Here is a 16543-nt window from a genome sequence, read left to right as displayed (position 1 = left end):
CCTAGGCATCAGTGCCTTTAGTTAAACAGAACATTGGATTCTCCAACCGCTGGGTGGCGACTCCGGAAAGTACTCGGTAGTCACGCCAACATCCCCGGTTCGAATCCACACTCTCTACAGCTGCCCAGCTCTCGTGTAGTTGCTGGGTAGACTCTTTATCGCTGTCTCTTTAAAACGCTAACTTTAGCTTTAGCGGCTTTCACTCCGCGCTGTTTTAGCGTGGTAGTAATTCCGGCATCAGTGCCGTTAGTTAAACGGAACATTGGATTCTGCAACCGCTGGGTGGCAACTCCGGAAAGTAATCGGTAGTCACGCCAGCATCCCCGGTTCGAATCCACACTCTACCGTTGCTTAACCTTTCTCATTTGTTTTTCTCTTGTTTCAGATCGGTGTTTGTCAGCTTCCGTCGGAGTTTCCGATTGGGTTTTGTTTTGTTTTATGTTAGCTGTTTACCTTTTCTGTTGTCCTTATTAATTAAATAAAATATCTTTTTATATAATTTTACTTCTGCATTTGTGTCCCTTTCTTCCCACGTGACACTCCATAATTGTAAGCAATATAGTACCAACAGAACACAACTGTTTGAATCAGTACAGCGGGCAAAACATAATGATCTTTCATTATCAGGACTCTTAGGAAAAGAGGTAGGGAGGATAAGTTATTACATCAAGTTCTTAACAGAAACAGCTCTAGCGGAAAGAATCTAACAGAAATGTGGTATATTATTTTTTATTATTTTTTTTTATTTTTTTTATTTATTTTTTATGTGTTTCTTTATGTATTTATGTATTTATGTATTTTTATTTTATTTTATTTTATTTTATTTTATTTTATTTTATTTTATTTTATTATTTTATTTATTTTATTATTTTATTATTTTATTTATTTTATTTTATTTCCCTCCTTCCTTCTGTACAATCTTCTGTTCCAAACACAAAACAGTAAGTGGCGGTAATGCACCTTTAAGCTGGTATGCCAACCGCCAATAAACACAAAAGAAGAAGAAGAAGTTCAGCAGAAGTGAAACTGATCTGATTCTGTACCGTTAGAGTGTGGATCTGTTCCGTGTCTGTGTTTGTAGTTTTGTTGATAATTGAAGTTGATGAACGCAGGTGAGTTTATACATTTCCACACTTCTGTACATTACTGTGTATTGTTACTTTATGTAGTTCAGATTGTTGATTTGATTTAAACGCACTTGTTTTGAACAGAACACTCACGAACTAAACCAGGAAGTCTTGGACATTCGCCTGACATTCGAGTTTCTTTCGGCTCGTTCTCGGCTAATAAACATCCAAAAATGAGTGAAACTGCATTAACTGATTCTGCAGTAAACAAGGAACAAACTACAATCAAATATGTTAAAAAGTTTTTTCTGTAAATGTTTATTTTCTGTTATTTTTTAAATGTGAGGTTCATCTGTGTTGAAATGATAAGGAAGTGCTAAGGGAGCGTCTACAAAGTGCATGAAGCCGAGGTGTAGTTATTACCCAGTGGCATGTACCATTCAATACAACTGTATAAAGTCCTACAGTATGGGTACAGTAACAATATGTAGTGTCAACTAGGGGTGTGCTATATCGTATCGTTTACGATAATACCGGTATAATTTTTAAAACGATAAAAAAATCCCATATCGTGATAACAGCGATATTCTGCGTTGTTTACGTAATGACGTCACACAGCTACGCAAATGGCGTACGTTCGTTACGTGGATCATTTGGGCACAGCAACGAGTATGGCGGAAAGCGGCTCTGCAGTGGAGGAGCTCGTTCCACAAACTCCAAGTCCACCATAAATTAATATTTGGCAACCCAAACCCCAACCACCGCTTTGCCGGCGACTTTTTTGCGGAAGTATTTCTGCACAGGGATTCAATTCAACAGCGCACCTCCACCAAACAGTGCAGGAATACTCTTAACATTAATGTCAACCACCAACACAGAAGTATTACTACTGCTACTTAGCACTACTACTACTGTACTTAGTAGTAATTGTGGCGCGCTACAAGTAAAGGCGCCACCGGGCTCTGCTCGTTCCAGTGTTGCCAGATTGGGCGGTTATCCACCAAATTGGGCGGATTTTGTTGGGAAACAATTTAATAGCAGTTAAATAACACTTCTATTTAAAAGAAAATATTCCGTTTTAAGAAGCTCCAGCATTGTAGAAGGCTATTAAAGTAAAGTCAATTTTCAATGCTGATTTGGCTTAATAGTGTTGGTCAGTCTGTATCATATTGTTGAAAGAAAATTAAACTTAGTTTACCATACATTCACACTGGCATGCTCTGGGGTTCAAATGAGTCTCATCATTACACACAAGTTGGCAGCCAAATGATAAAGTATTGCAAAGGAATATCTTTCTTCCTCATAATGTTAAGGTTGCTATATTTTGGTTTTTCACTTGTCAGGGAAAATGAAAAGAAAAAAAGCGTATTATTATTATTATTATTATGCGGGTCTTCGTGATGTAATTCTACATGGCATTCACTGCCTGTATAGGTAAATGAGTGAGTGACTACATAAGAAAAAGGTATCAGTTTCTGTGTGACCCCTGTGTGTGAGCAATGGTCAGTCTGGCCACCCCTATGAAAATTGTCTGACTCCGCCATTACATTGTTACATTATTTTTATTGGAAAGACAAAATTCAGAAAAGTGTGCGTAATTCTTACATACTTCTTACATTTTTCTACGAAGTGTTTGAAACTTATATTAATTCTAAATCAAACCTGAACATTATTTTTTTTGCAATAGTGTTTTCTTGAAATAAATAAAATATTTTTCAGTGTTTTGTTATATCGCCAAAAATATCGTTATCGCAAAAATAACCTGAAATATCGTGATATTATTTTAGGGCCATATCGCCCACCCCTAGTGTCAACAATTCTACAAACATATATAACATATATAATATAATAAAAGATGCAAGAGTTACCTAGTGACATGTACCACCCACTACACTTAAATTACAGAAACAAACCCTACAGTATGGGTAGGGTCATTCCTACTATTTGGTGCCATTTCAGCTTGGTAACTTTCTATCAAAAATGCAAAACTTTCCATAATTTTATCATTTTATCTGAAGGAGGGCTTGTTAAACTATAAGAAATATATATTAGTCCAGCTCAGGATATTATACTCTAATAATTTTGACCAAAATATTTGCATAGGACATAGTTGACATAGGACAAATGTCTCCCCTGTTACAGGACGTTCTCGTCTTTATTATTAAGTGTTTTGAATGCACAGTTATTGCAATATTTACATTTTTTAAGAGCTTAAATGTCCCTCACTTTAGCCTGCAAATGTATTTTAAGAATGAATTAATAAACAAGCATTATCTAAAAACAGATATGTTGTATTTTTAAGGCACAATGTAATTTGAATACATTTCTTTTAGAATAAAAAGGAATTTCAGTGGAATTTGGCTCCATTTTAATTGATTTCATTTAAATCAATGAATGTTAATTTCATCAACAGGTTGGACATCATACCAGTGAACAACAGTACATCACAAAAAAAGAGCAACTCGTGTCCCCCACCCTGACCCCCCACCTTCAACCGTCAAATGTACTGAACACCTAAAGTAATTATCAGGAACATTTTTCAGTCTAGTGATCTCATAGATGTTTCAGCAACAGTACGTTATGTAACAACCCAGCAGCCCAAGTGTTTTTCTAGGAAATTCCACACTGTCTTCTCTAGTTTATTTAAAGGTTGTGGCTCTTTCATCAGGCATATAATCTGTTCATCCCTGTACCAGCTAATATCCTCTCGTGGACTTGGCCAATAGAACTTGTTTGCCCCATTCTTCAACCTCCAGAATGATTCCTGGGTAGGGTTCACCATCGTTGTTGACAATGCACCACTGCCTTTCATGATGACCTCAGGCCGTGATAGTTCTTCAATGAAATGTGGCCTTCGTCTTCTCCCAGGCTATAAACATTTCCTTCTCCCACAAGTAAAAGTTCCACCAAAGTGTTCATGTTCCTTAAATGGAAGAACATGGTCTCTGCAATGGGAATGTCTCCTCCATAGTGGACAAATTTGTCAGCTGATTCTTTAAGGGTAGCCCCAACACCATCTGGAGCCCCCTTTCCAAGGCTGGCCTTAAAAAAAAAAAAGTTCCAGCTGATGTCTTTAAAGCCTTTTTTGAAAGGTTCTTTTGATAGTAGGTAAAAGTTGCCCTTCTGTTTGTATTGAGTATCTGGGCCATCACTGAAGATATGGAGATATCTCTCCCTCACCATGTCTAACACAGGGCTGAGGTGGGCCCAGATAGCTGGGTGATTGTGCCACTTGGAAGGTGAGATGGAGCAGAAAGTCACTAATAATAAATACAATACTTGCTGGAAACACCTATTCATCTTACATCCACCCTACTATGTGTCCACCCTGTCACTGTGCAAAACAGCAACAGGGTGGACAGTAACAGGAGGGACATTTTATTCTAAACTTACCATTACTGCTCATGTGATGAACAACAGGCTAGTTCATGGTGACCACAGATGAAGATTTTTAACATGTTTATTAACCATATTGTAAAAATTACAAAAATGTACCAGTTTCCTCTATAAATAAGCATAACAGAGTGGACATGTTATGCTTTACCACATCAGTGAACCTTTTTAAAACATTGGAAAAAGATTAATTAAAGAATGATATTTACTCTAGATGATTATCCTCCAAAATGTATGCTACTTCCTGAGAGTCATGTGACTAGAGGAAGAGTCAGGAAGACAGTCCAGACAGATTTTCCTTCACAGTAACAGGTGGGACAGTCGACTCTGGGACACAACTTATTTTAAAGACTTTAAGTATTAAAAATGTATTAATAACAAAAAAATAACATTTGGTGAGGAATATTACAAATAAGGCTATACAAAAATAATGAAAAATGTAGAATTTGTTTGTTTTTTATTACTTATATTTGTAAATGAATTTGAGAAAACGTGATTGGGGACATGGCAGTTTAGCCTTCTTGCGCTAAAATTGAGTAATTATTTTAAATTAAATAATCCTGGGAACACAATTGTTTTCTATGGTAGAGGGGGTTAATCATGTAAGACAAGCTTTTAAAAATATGTATTAGCCCATTTTTACACAAAATATACCATATTATGTCACGGGGACTCAAATGGCACCAAATGCTAGTAATGACCCGGTACAGTAATAAAAAATGTTAAGGATGTAGTAGTTAACTAGTCATTTGTACTAGTTACTACAACCGCATTATAAAAGTCATACAGAATGGGTACAATAACGAATCATAAAATGTACTACAGTAAAGGTACAGTAATAATAAAATATAGAAGAACAATTGAAAAACACAAATTTTCATATAACGAAGGTTGTAGTAATTAACTAGTCACTTGTACTACTTACTACAACAACATTGCAAATTAAAAGTCCCACAGCATGAGTACAATAGGTCATAAAATTTTTTTTTTAATTAACAGAAATTGAGAAACGTAAACATGAACATAACACTCACAAAAGAAACCAGGAAGTCTGAGCTGCTGTGAATAACTTTTTTGTTTCTGTTTACGTGTAGAAAAATGGAGTCCAAAATTTCAGTAACTCAGGATGAGTTCAGCTGTTCAGTCTGTCTGGAAACACTGAAGGATCCAGCTGCTATTCCATGTGGACACAGTTTCTGTATGGTGTGTATTAACAACTGCTGGGATTGGGAGGATGATAAGGGAACATACAGCTGTCCACAGTGTAGACAAACCTTCACTCCAAGACCTGTTGTGAGGAGAAACACCATGCTGGCTGGAGTTGTGGAGAAACTGAAGAAAACAGAACTTCAAGCTCCACATCCTGGTCACTGTTTTTCTGAACCTGAAGATGTGGATTGTGATTCCTGCACTGGGACAAAATCCAAAGCTGTAAAATCCTGTCTGGTGTGTTTGGCCTCTTTCTGTGAAACTCACCTTCAGCCTCATTATCAAATTCTGTCTTATAAGAAGCACAAGCTGGTTAAGGCTTCCAGAAGACTCCAGGATCAGATCTGCTCTCAGCATGATAAACTGCTGGAGGTTTACTGTCGTACTGATCAGCAGTGTATCTGCGTGTTGTGCACCATGGATCATAAAGGACATGATACAATATCAGCTGCAGCAGAAAGAACTGAGAAACAGGTAAAAATATTATACAGCTCTCTTTAACAAGTAACAACTCATTAGCATTTACACTGACATTGTTTATGTGGTGCTCGTACACAATACAAGTAAATCCTAAATTATTTTGTGTAGAAGCAGCTGCTGGAGATCCAGAGAAAATTCCAGGAGAAAATCCAGAACAGAGAGAAGGAACTTTGTGAACTGATAAACGCTGTGGAGTCTCACAAGGTAAGTTTTATAAACAAAAAGCTCTCAGGATCAGTCCGACTCTCCTCCATAAAACCAATCTCCATTAAAAATGAGATATTTTATATCTCAGGTAACTTTGCAAGTGATGGAGCAATTTTGTTAATGAATTTAAAAAATATTTAAATTATGCCTGGTTAGTTGATGATTGATGCTGTACAACAATTCTGAGGTTGTGCTAATAATGTTTACTGATACTCAAAATAATTTCTGTAACAGTATGCTACCACCAGCACATGTTACAGTACATATGGTGTTTTTTTATTTTTATTAGATTTAATCCAGACATATAATTTTGAATTAAGGACATACAGGAGCAGATGTTTTGTATCAAAATCTGTGAGGAAATATAACATGCTGATAAATGCAGTAAAAACTAAAGTGATGATGAACACTGAAGAAGTGCTGGAGTTTAAGGTGGAAGGTAAAACTGGAACTTTCTCTTATATTCGGGAAGTAGAGTATGAAATACTGCATCATATGGACATGATGATGATGGTAACATTTACAAGAGTATGAAAAATCAAGTCATTTAGCACCATCACCAAGCTATGAGTGATAAGTCTTAGTCTGGCCAGTAAGCTACATATGAATGTGAAGGATGGACAAATATCTGAGTGAGAAACGTTTTCCTCTTTCTAAATCCTCTAACAGTGTTCTGCACAGACAGCAGTGAAGAACATTGAGAGGATCTGTACTGAACTAATCAACTCAATTAACAGAAGATGCTCTGAGCTAAAAGATCTGATCAGAGATCGAGAGACAGCAGAAGTAAGTCGAGCTGAAAAAGTCCTGAAGCAGGTGGAGCAGCAGATTGTAGAGCTGAAGAGGAAAGATGCTGAACTGGAACAGCTTTCACACACAGAGGATCCCGTCCATTTCCTCCAGGTAACAGCACTAAAAATAATTATATTATTGCTGCACCAGTCCAAGTAATAAATTACAGCGGTATCTTGTAACTTGACGTCCCCTAAACTCAAAATCTTTAAAACGTTGATGCCTTTCGTCAAGAAGTTTGGTCTTTTAAACTCGATTATTTTCATTCATTCAGACATGTTGGGGAGAGCCGGAAACGCAACAGCAAAGCATTTAAAGGCGTCTCACCCCTGATGGTAGCTTTGCGCATCTTTGTTCATCTTCCACAACTCTATAACATAGGGAAACCCCCCTCTACACAAGACACATTATGACCCATAAAGTCGTAACACTCGGGGTTCTAAGAAATTGTAAGAATCCGAATCAGCTTTTTTGAGAGATCATGAAATACTGTTAATGTTATTTGGAGAAACATCACTCTGTGCTTCATGTCAGTCGTCTATTATTTGTGATTCATCATCATCTTGTTGTTTCTCTGTGAACATTATTTGTCTGGATGTAGAATTTTCAATCTCTCTCGGCTCCTGCTGGATCTGCAGAATCAGCCGCCATCACAATCAGTCCTTTCCCCTCATTTGATGATGTTACAAAGTCTGTATCTCAGCTGAGAGAGAAAGTAGAAGAATTCTGCAAAGAGCAGTGTGCGAAGATACCAGATGAAGGTGAGTTCAAGCCCTCAGTGTTCCATTGTCTCCAAAATGCTTCGGTACTCAAACATCAAACAAAACAATCAAATCCCCATTTTGTTCATTTTTTTTGCAGTGAAGAAAGTCTGGATCACTCTGCCTACTGAACTTAAAATCAGAGAAGATTTTCTACACTGTAAGTTTCTCACAAGCACACAAACATACACAGTGCAGTGAAAAAGTATTTGCACCCCCAGTTATCTGTATTTTTACAGATTTGTCAGTTCAGATGCTACAGCAGCTCAGTTTGGTCTAAATCTAAGTCTAAATCTGATTAAGTCCAAAACCTAAACTTTATTTCCTTAGATTTAATTTAACAAAGATCTGCTCTTGTTATTTGGAATTGTTGTGTTTTTGTTTTACACAAGTGTTTAATCTTTAAATCATGAACTGATGACCAGACATTCTTTAGCCCTGAAACACCATCACACAACCACAACCATGACTGACTGTTAGTAAGATTTTTTATTGTAAAATGCTGTTATAGCTTCATTGCAAGTATAAGAATTCTGACTCATCAATTCACAGAACATCATCGCCAAAAGGCTTGAGGGTCATTAAGGTTCTTATATTGCTAAATGAGAGGCGAGGCTTTATGTTCCTCTTAGTTAACAGTGATTTTACCTTGTGACTCTCCCATGGATTTTATTTGTGTTCAGTCTCCTTCTAATACTGGAATCATTCAATCAGATCTAAATTGAGGTCAGCAGGTCCTGCAGTTTCCTAAATGTTTGTTTGGGTTCTTGTATGTTTTCCTCGATGAGACATTGATGAGCTCTTGAAGTATCTTAACTGTTCCAAGTGTCATATGGATATCATGACTCTTACTGTGGTTCACTGCAGTACTAATACATTAGGATTGGCTTTGTAACTTTTTTCAGACTGATATGTTACAATTACTTTTTGGTTTATTTTGGAATTTGTTTGGACAGTGGTGAATCATTCAGAATCCTCAGATTAGGAACATTTTGAGACCTTGCTAAAGACCACTGTTCCATGTACTTATCTTCAATAGTTATTTAAAATCACTAAGAACTTGAAATAGAGGTCATGAAGTTAAAACAACTAAAACAATCATTTAAACTTCTGTCTGTATAATTCTGATCCAAGAGATTTTCTTTCAGGAGAGATCCAGAGTCTCAGTGAATGTAGTGTCTGTGTGAATGTGTTTTTGTAATTTATTTGTGTGATTGTGTAGTGTCTGTGTGTATGTGTAGGGTTTATATGTATGTGTTTGTGTGATTGTGTAGTGTCTGTGTGTATGTGTAGGGTTTGTTTGAGTTTGTGTGATTGTGTAGTGTCTGTTTGTATGGGTAGGGTATGGATGTGTGTGTCATTGTGTAGTGTCTGTGTACGTGTAGGGTTTGAATGTGTTTAATTGTGTGATTGTGTAGTGTCTGTGTGTATGTGTAAGATTTGTATGTGTGTGTGTGATTGTTTAGTGTCTGTAAAGTTTGCATGTGTGTTTGTGTAGTGTATGTTTGTATGTGTATGATTTGTATGTGTGTATTTGATTGTGTAGTCTCTGTGTGTTTGTGTAGTGTATGTTTGTATGTGTATGATTTGTATATGTGTGTTTGATTGTGTAGTGTGTGTGTGTTTGTATGTGTGTGTTTTTGTAGTGTATGTTTGTATTTGTAGGATTTGTATGTGTGTGTTTGATTGTGTAGTGTCTGTGTGTTTGTATGTGTGATTATGTAGTGTATGTTTGTATATGTGTGTTTGTTTGATTGTGTAGTGTCTGTGTGTATGTGTATTTTTGTGTGATTGTGTAGAGTATGTTTGTATGTGTAGGGTTTGCATGTGTGTGTTTGTGTGATTGTGTAGTGTCTGTGGGATTTTGTAAAGTCTGTGTGTGTAGGGTTTGTATGTGTGTAGCTTTTGTGTGATTGTGTAGTACCTGTGTATATGTGTTGGGTTTAAACGTTTGTGGTTTGTGTGATTGTGTAGTATCTGTGTGTGTGTGTGTGATTGTGTAGTGTCTGTATGTATATGTATGGTTTGTATGTTTGTGTGATTGTGTGGTGCCTATGTGTGTAGGGTTTGTATGTGTGTATTTTTGTGTAGTAATTGTGTAGTGCCTATGTGTATGTGTTGGGTTTAAATGTGTGATTGTGTAGTGTCTGTGTGTGTATGGTTTGTGTGTATGTGTAGGGTTTGTTTGTGTGTGTGTTTGTGTGATTGTGTAGTGTATTTGTGTATGTGTGTTTGTATGTGTGTGTTTGTGTGATTGTGTAGTCTTTGTGTACGTGTGTTTGCATGCGTTTGTTTGTGTGATTGTGTAGTGTCTTTGTGTATGTGTGTTTAATTGTGTAGTGTCTGTGTGTATGTGTAGGGTTTGTTTGTGTGTGTGTTTGTGTAGTGTATTTGTGTATGTGTGTTTGTGTAGTGTCTGTGTGTATGTATTTGTATGTGTGTGTTTGTGTGATTGTGTAGTGTATGTGTGTGTGTAAATGTGTAGTGTTTGTGTAGGGTTTGTATGTGTGTGTTTGTGTGATTGTGTAGTGATTGTGTAGTGTCTGTGTATTGTTTGTATGTGTGTATTTGTGTGATTGTGTAATGCCTGTGTGTATGTGTAGGGATTTTATGTGTGTGTTTGTGTGATTGTGTAGTGTCTGTGTGTATGTGTAGGGTTTGTGTGTATTTGCAGGGTTTGTATGTGTGTGTTTGTGTGATTGTGTAGTGTCTGTGTATGTGTTTGTAATTGTGTAGTTCCTGTGTGTGTGTGTGTGTGTGATTGTGTAGCGTCTGTATGTATGTGTAGGGTTTGTATGTGTGTGTTTGTGTTATGTGTAGGGTTTGAATGTGTGCGTTTGTGTTGTGTAGGGTTTGTATGTGTGTATTTTTGTGTAGTGATTATGTAGTGCCTATGTGTATGTGTTGGGTTTAAATGTGTGTGTTTGTGTGATTGTGTAGTGTCTGTGTGTGTATGGTTTGTGTGTATATGTAGGGTTTGTTTGTGTGTGTATGTTTGTGTGATTGTGTAGTGTATTTGTGTATGTGTGTTTGTATGATTGTGTAGTGTCTTTGTGTATGTGTGTTTGCATGCGTTTGTGTGATTGTGTAGTGTCTTTGTGTATGTGTGTTTAATTGTGTAGTGTCTGTGTGTATTTGTAGGGTTTGTTTGTGTGTGTGTTTGTGTAATGTATTTGTGTATGTGTGTTTGATTGTGTAGTGTCTGTGTGTATGTATTTGTATGTGTGTGTTTGTGTGATTGTGTAGTGTTTGTGTGTATGTGCAGGGTTTGTATGTGTGTGTGTAAATGTGTAGTGTCTGTGTGTTTGTGTAGGGTTTGTATGTGTGTGTTTGTGTGATTGTGTAGTGTCTGTGTATGTGTTTGTAATTGTGTAGTTCCTGTGTGTGTGTGTGTGTGATTGTGTAGCGTCTGTATGTATGTGTAGGGTTTGTATGTGTGTGTTTGTGTTATGTGTAGGGTTTGAATGTGTGCGTTTGTGTTGTGTAGGGTTTGTATGTATGTATTTTTGTGTAGTGATTATGTAGTGCCTATGTGTATGTGTTGGGTTTAAATGTGTGTGTTTGTGTGATTGTGTAGTGTCTGTGTGTGTATGGTTTGTGTGTATATGTAGGGTTTGTTTGTGTGTGTATGTTTGTGTGATTGTGTAGTGTATTTGTGTATGTGTGTTTGTATGATTGTGTAGTGTCTTTGTGTATGTGTGTTTGCATGCGTTTGTGTGATTGTGTAGTGTCTTTGTGTATGTGTGTTTAATTGTGTAGTGTCTGTGTGTATTTGTAGGGTTTGTTTGTGTGTGTGTTTGTGTAATGTATTTGTGTATGTGTGTTTGATTGTGTAGTGTCTGTGTGTATGTATTTGTATGTGTGTGTTTGTGTGTTTGTGTGATTGTGTAGTGTTTGTGTGTATGTGCAGGGTTTGTATGTGTGTGTGTAAATGTGTAGTGTCTGTGTGTTTGTGTAGGGTTTGTATGTGTGTGTTTGTGTGATTGTGTAGTGTCTGTGTATTGTTTGTATGTGTGTATTTGTGTGATTGTGTAGTGCCTGTGTGTATGTGTTGGGTTTAAATGTGTATTTGTGTGATGGTGTAGTGTTTGTGTGATTGTGTAGTGTCTGTTATTGTGTAGTGCCTGTGTGTATGTGTAACGTTTGTTTGTGTGTGTTTTTGTGATTGTGTAGTGTTTGGTGTATGTGTAGGGTTTGTTTGTGTGTGTGTTTGTGTAGTGTCTTTGTGTATGTGTGTGTTTGTATGCGTGTGTTTGTGTAGTGTCTTTGTGTATGTGTGTTTGATTGTGTAGTGTTTGTGTGTATGTGTAAAGTCTGTATGTGTTTGTGTGATTGTGTATTATTAGTATTTGTGTGATTGTGTATTGTCTTTGTGTATGTGTGTGTTTGAATGTTTGTGTGATTGTGTAGTGTCTGTGTGTATGTGTAGGGTGTGTATGTGTGTGATTCTGTAGTGTCTGTGTGTATTTGCAGCGTTTGTATGTGTGTGTATGTGTGATTGTGTATGTGTAGGGTTTGTATGTGTGTGATTGTGTAGTGTATGTGTGTATGTGTAGGGTTTGTATGTTTTTGTGTGATTGTGTAGTGTCTGTGTGTTTGTGTAGGTTGTATGTGTGTGTTTGTGTGATTGTGTAGTGTCTGTGTATTGTTTGTATGTGTGTATTTGTGTGATTGTGTAGTGCCTGTGTGTATGTGTAGGGATTTTATGTGTGTGTTTGTGTGATTGTGTAGTGTCTGTGTGTATGTGTAGGGTTTGTGTGTATTTGCAGGGTTTGTATGTGTGTGTTTGTGTGATTGTGTAGTGTCTGTGTATGTGTTTGTAATTGTGTAGTTCCTGTGTGTGTGTGATTGTGTAGTGTCTGTATGTATGTGTAGGGTTTGTATGTGTGTGTTTGTGTTATGTGTAGTGTTTGTATGTGTGTATTTTTGTGTAGTGATTATGTAGTGCCTATGTGTATGTGTTGGGTTTAAATGTGTGTGTTTGTGTGATTGTGTAGTGTCTGTGTGTGTATGGTTTGTCTGTATATGTAGGGTTTGTTTGTGTGTATGTTTGTGTGATTGTGTAGTGTATTTGTGTATGTGTGTTTGTATGTGTGTGTTTGTGTGATTGTGTGTTTGTGTAGTGTATTTGTGTATGTGTGTTTGATTGTGTAGTGTCTGTGTGTATGTATTTGTATGTGTGTGTTTGTGTGATTGTGTAGTGTCTGTGTGTATGTGCAGGGTTTGTATGTGTGTGTGTAAATGTGTAGTGTCTGTGTGTTTGTGTAGGGTTTGCATGTGTGTGTTTGTGTGATTGTGTAGTGATTGTGTAGTGTCTGTGTATTGTTTGTATGTGTGTATTTGTGTGATTGTGTAGTGCCTGTGTGTATGTGTTGGGTTTAAATGTGTATTTGTGTGATGGTGTAGTGTTTGTGTGATTGTGTAGTGTCTGTTATTGTGTAGTGTCTGTGTGTATGTGTAACGTTTGTTTGTGTGATTGTGTAGTGTTTGGTGTATGTGTAGGGTTTGTGTAGTGTCTTTGTGTATGTGTGTGTTTGTATGCGTGTGTTTGTGTAGTGTCTTTGTGTATGTGTGTTTGATTGTGTAGTGTTTGTGTGTATGTGTAAAGTCTGTATGTGTTTGTGTGATTGTGTAGTATTAGTATTTGTGTGATTGTGTATTGTCTTTGTGTATGTGTGTGTTTGCATGTTTGTGTGATTGTGTAGTGTCTGTGTGTATGTGTAGGGTGTGTATGTGTGTGATTCTGTAGTGTCTGTGTGTATGTGTGTGTTTGCATGTTTGTGTAATTGTGTAGTGTCTGTGTATGTGTAGGGCTTGTATGTGTGTGATTGTGTAGTGTATGTGTGTATGTGTAGGGTTTGTATGTTTTTGTGTGATAGTGTAGTGTCTGTGTGTATGTGTAGGGTTTGTATGTGTGTGATTGTGTAGTGTCTGTGTATATGTGTAGGGTTTGTATGTGTTTGTGTAGCATTTGTGTGTCTAGTTTCACACTCACACACACACACTTAGACATACAGTGCTGGCCAAAAGTATTGGCACCCCTGCAATTCTGTCAGATAATATTCAATTTCTTCCAGAAAATGATTGCAATCACAAATGCTTTGGTATTAATATCTTCATTTATTTAGCTTGCAATGAAAAAACACAAAAGAGAATGGAAAAAAAGTCAAATCAATTATCATTTTACACAAAACTCCAAAAATGGGCCGGACAAAAGTATTGGCACCCTCAGCCTAATACTTGGTAGCACAACCTTTAGACAAAATAACTGCGAACAACCGCTTCCGGTAACCATCAATGAGTGTTTTACAATGCCCTGCTGGAATTTTAGACCATTCTTCTTTGGCAAACTGCTCCAGGTCCCTGAGATTTGAAGGGTGCCTTCTCCAAACTGCCATTTTGAGATCTCTCCACAGGTGTTCTATGGGATTCAGGTCTGGACTCATTGCTGGCCACTTTAGAAGTCTCCAGTGCTTTCTCTCAAACCATTTTCTAGTGCTTTTTGAAGTGTGTTTTGGGTCATTGTCCTGCTGGAAGACCCATGACCTCTGAGGGAGACCCAGCTTTCTCACACTGGGCCCTACATTATGCTGCAAAATTTGTTGGTAGTCTTCAGACTTCATAATGCCATGCACACGGTCAAGCAGTCCAGTGCCAGAGGCAGCAAAGCAACCCCAAAACATCAGGGAACCTCCGCCATGTTTGACTGTAGGGACCGTGTTCTTTTCTTTGAAGGCTTCGTTTTTTTTTCTTGTAAACTCTATGTTGATGCCTTTTCCCAAAAAGCTCTACTTTTGTCTCATCTGACCAGAGAACATTCTTCCAAAACGTTTTTGGCTTTCTCAGGTAAGTTTTGGCAAACTCCAGCCTGGCTTTTTTATGTCTCTGGGTCAGAAGTGGGGTCTTCCTGGGTATCCTACCATAGAGTCCCTTTTCATTCAGACGCCGACGGATAGTACGGGTTGACACTGTTGTACCCTCGGACTGCAGGGCAGCTTGAACTTGTTTGGATGTTAGTCGAGGTTCTTTATCCACCATCCGCACAATCTTTCGTTGAAATCTCTCGTCAATTTTTCTTTTCCGTCCACATCTAGGGAGGTTAGCCACAGTGCCATGGGCTTTAAACTTCTTGATGACACTGCGCACGGTAGACACAGGAACATTCAGGTCTTTGGAGATGGACTTGTAGCCTTGAGATTGCCCATGCTTTCTCACAATTTTGCTTCTCAAGTCCTCAGACAGTTCTTTGGTCTTCTTTCTTTTCTCCATGCTCAATGTGGTACACACAAGGACACAGGACAGAGGTTGAGTCAACTTTAATCCATTTTAACTGGCTGCAAGTGTGATTTAGTTATTGCCACCACCTGTTATGTGCCACAGGTAAGTAACAGGTGCTGTTAATTACACAAATTAGAGAAGCATCACATGATTTTTCAAAGGGTGCCAATACTTTTGTCCACCCCCTTTTTTATGTTTGGTGTGGAATTATATCCAATTTGGCTTTTTGACAATTCTTTTTGTGGTTTTCCATTGAAGACAAATTAAATGAACATTTTAATATCAAAGCATTTGTAATTGCAATCATTTTCTGGAAGAAATTGAGTATTATCTGACAGAATTGCAGGGGTGCCAATACTTTTGGCCAGCACTGTATGTATAATTACACACACACACACACACACTTTCTCTCTCTCTCTTCTATGTTAATTGGTTTATTTTGTGTTTCCTCTCCAGATGTTTGTCAGTTCACACTGGATCCAAACACAGTAAACAAATTCCTCCGTCTGTCTGAGGAGAACAAAGTGGTGACCCGGAGTGAAACAGAACATTCGTATCCTGATCATCCAGATAGATTTGATATTTACTCTCAGTTTGTGTGTAGAGAGAGTGTGAGTGGACGCTGTTACTGGGAGGTTGAGTGGAGTGGGAATGTTGGGGTTTATATAGCTGTGTCATATAAAAGCATCAGCAGGAAGGGACGTGGTGATGAGTGTGTGTTTGGATGTAATGATCAGTCCTGGAGTTTGTTCTGTTCTCTATTCGGATTGTCATTCAGGCACAATAACAAAGACACTAAAATTCCCACAATGCCGAGTTCCTCTAGAATAGGAGTGTATGTGGATTATGACGCAGGAACTCTGTCCTTCTACAGCGTCTCTGATACAATGAAGCTCCTCCACAGAGTTCAGACCACGTTCACTCATCTCCTCTACCCGGGGTTTGGTCTTTGTTTAGGATCAGAAGTGAAACTGTCAGATTTAACAAATTAAATGTAAAATTTACATGAAAGTGTAACATTAAACTGTTTGAGTGATTTTAGAATCTGTGAGGCAGTGATACATTTATGAAGATTTTTTATTTATTTAATTTATTAACCACCATTTATTTAGTGCTGTGAAAAAGTATTTACCCCCTTTCCTGATTTCTTCTTTTCTTAAATATTTATCATCTAAATCAGTGGTTCTCAAACTGTGGTATGCGTACCACTGGTGGTACCTGAAGCAGCATGAGGTGGTACGCCAGATAATCTCGGAAAAGTAATTATATGCACCGAAAAAATAAATCATTTAATAATTATAAAAAAAATAAAAATATGAAACAAAATGTGTAAATTAATAATAAAATCTGTTTCAA

The 16543-nt window shown here is 37.4% G+C and overlaps 1 protein-coding gene across 1 annotated transcript; it reads left to right on the top strand.

Annotated features, from left to right (window-relative positions):
* The first annotated feature begins 1034 nt into the window (after positions 1-1034).
* On the top strand, positions 1035-16543 carry LOC134307072 (tripartite motif-containing protein 16-like). The gene is made up of 7 exons (XM_062990427.1): positions 1035-1112; positions 5555-6143; positions 6258-6353; positions 7026-7259; positions 7750-7909; positions 8010-8069; positions 15644-16543. Exons 2-7 carry the CDS (start codon positions 5559-5561, stop codon positions 16177-16179), a joined length of 1671 nt encoding a protein of 556 aa, XP_062846497.1. The 5' UTR covers positions 1035-1112; positions 5555-5558; the 3' UTR covers positions 16180-16543.

The sequence above is a fragment of the Trichomycterus rosablanca genome, unplaced genomic scaffold (assembly GCF_030014385.1).
Source record: "Trichomycterus rosablanca isolate fTriRos1 unplaced genomic scaffold, fTriRos1.hap1 scaffold_244, whole genome shotgun sequence".
Taxonomy (NCBI): domain Eukaryota; kingdom Metazoa; phylum Chordata; class Actinopteri; order Siluriformes; family Trichomycteridae; genus Trichomycterus; species Trichomycterus rosablanca.
This window is presented reverse-complemented; position numbering and strand designations above follow the sequence as displayed.

What these genes read in the sequence shown, in the direction of transcription:
- LOC134307072 (XM_062990427.1), top strand. Translation starts at nt 5,559, where the DNA reads ATGGAGTCCAAAATTTCAGTAACTCAGGATGAGTTCAGCTGTTCAGTC. An exon ending in ACGCTGTGGAGTCTCACAAG is followed by an intron (nt 6,354 to 7,025) that starts GTAAGTTTTATA and finishes ATCCTCTAACAG; the next exon opens with TGTTCTGCACAGACAGCAGT. An exon ending in TGCGAAGATACCAGATGAAG is followed by an intron (nt 7,910 to 8,009) that starts GTGAGTTCAAGC and finishes TTTTTTTTGCAG; the next exon opens with TGAAGAAAGTCTGGATCACT.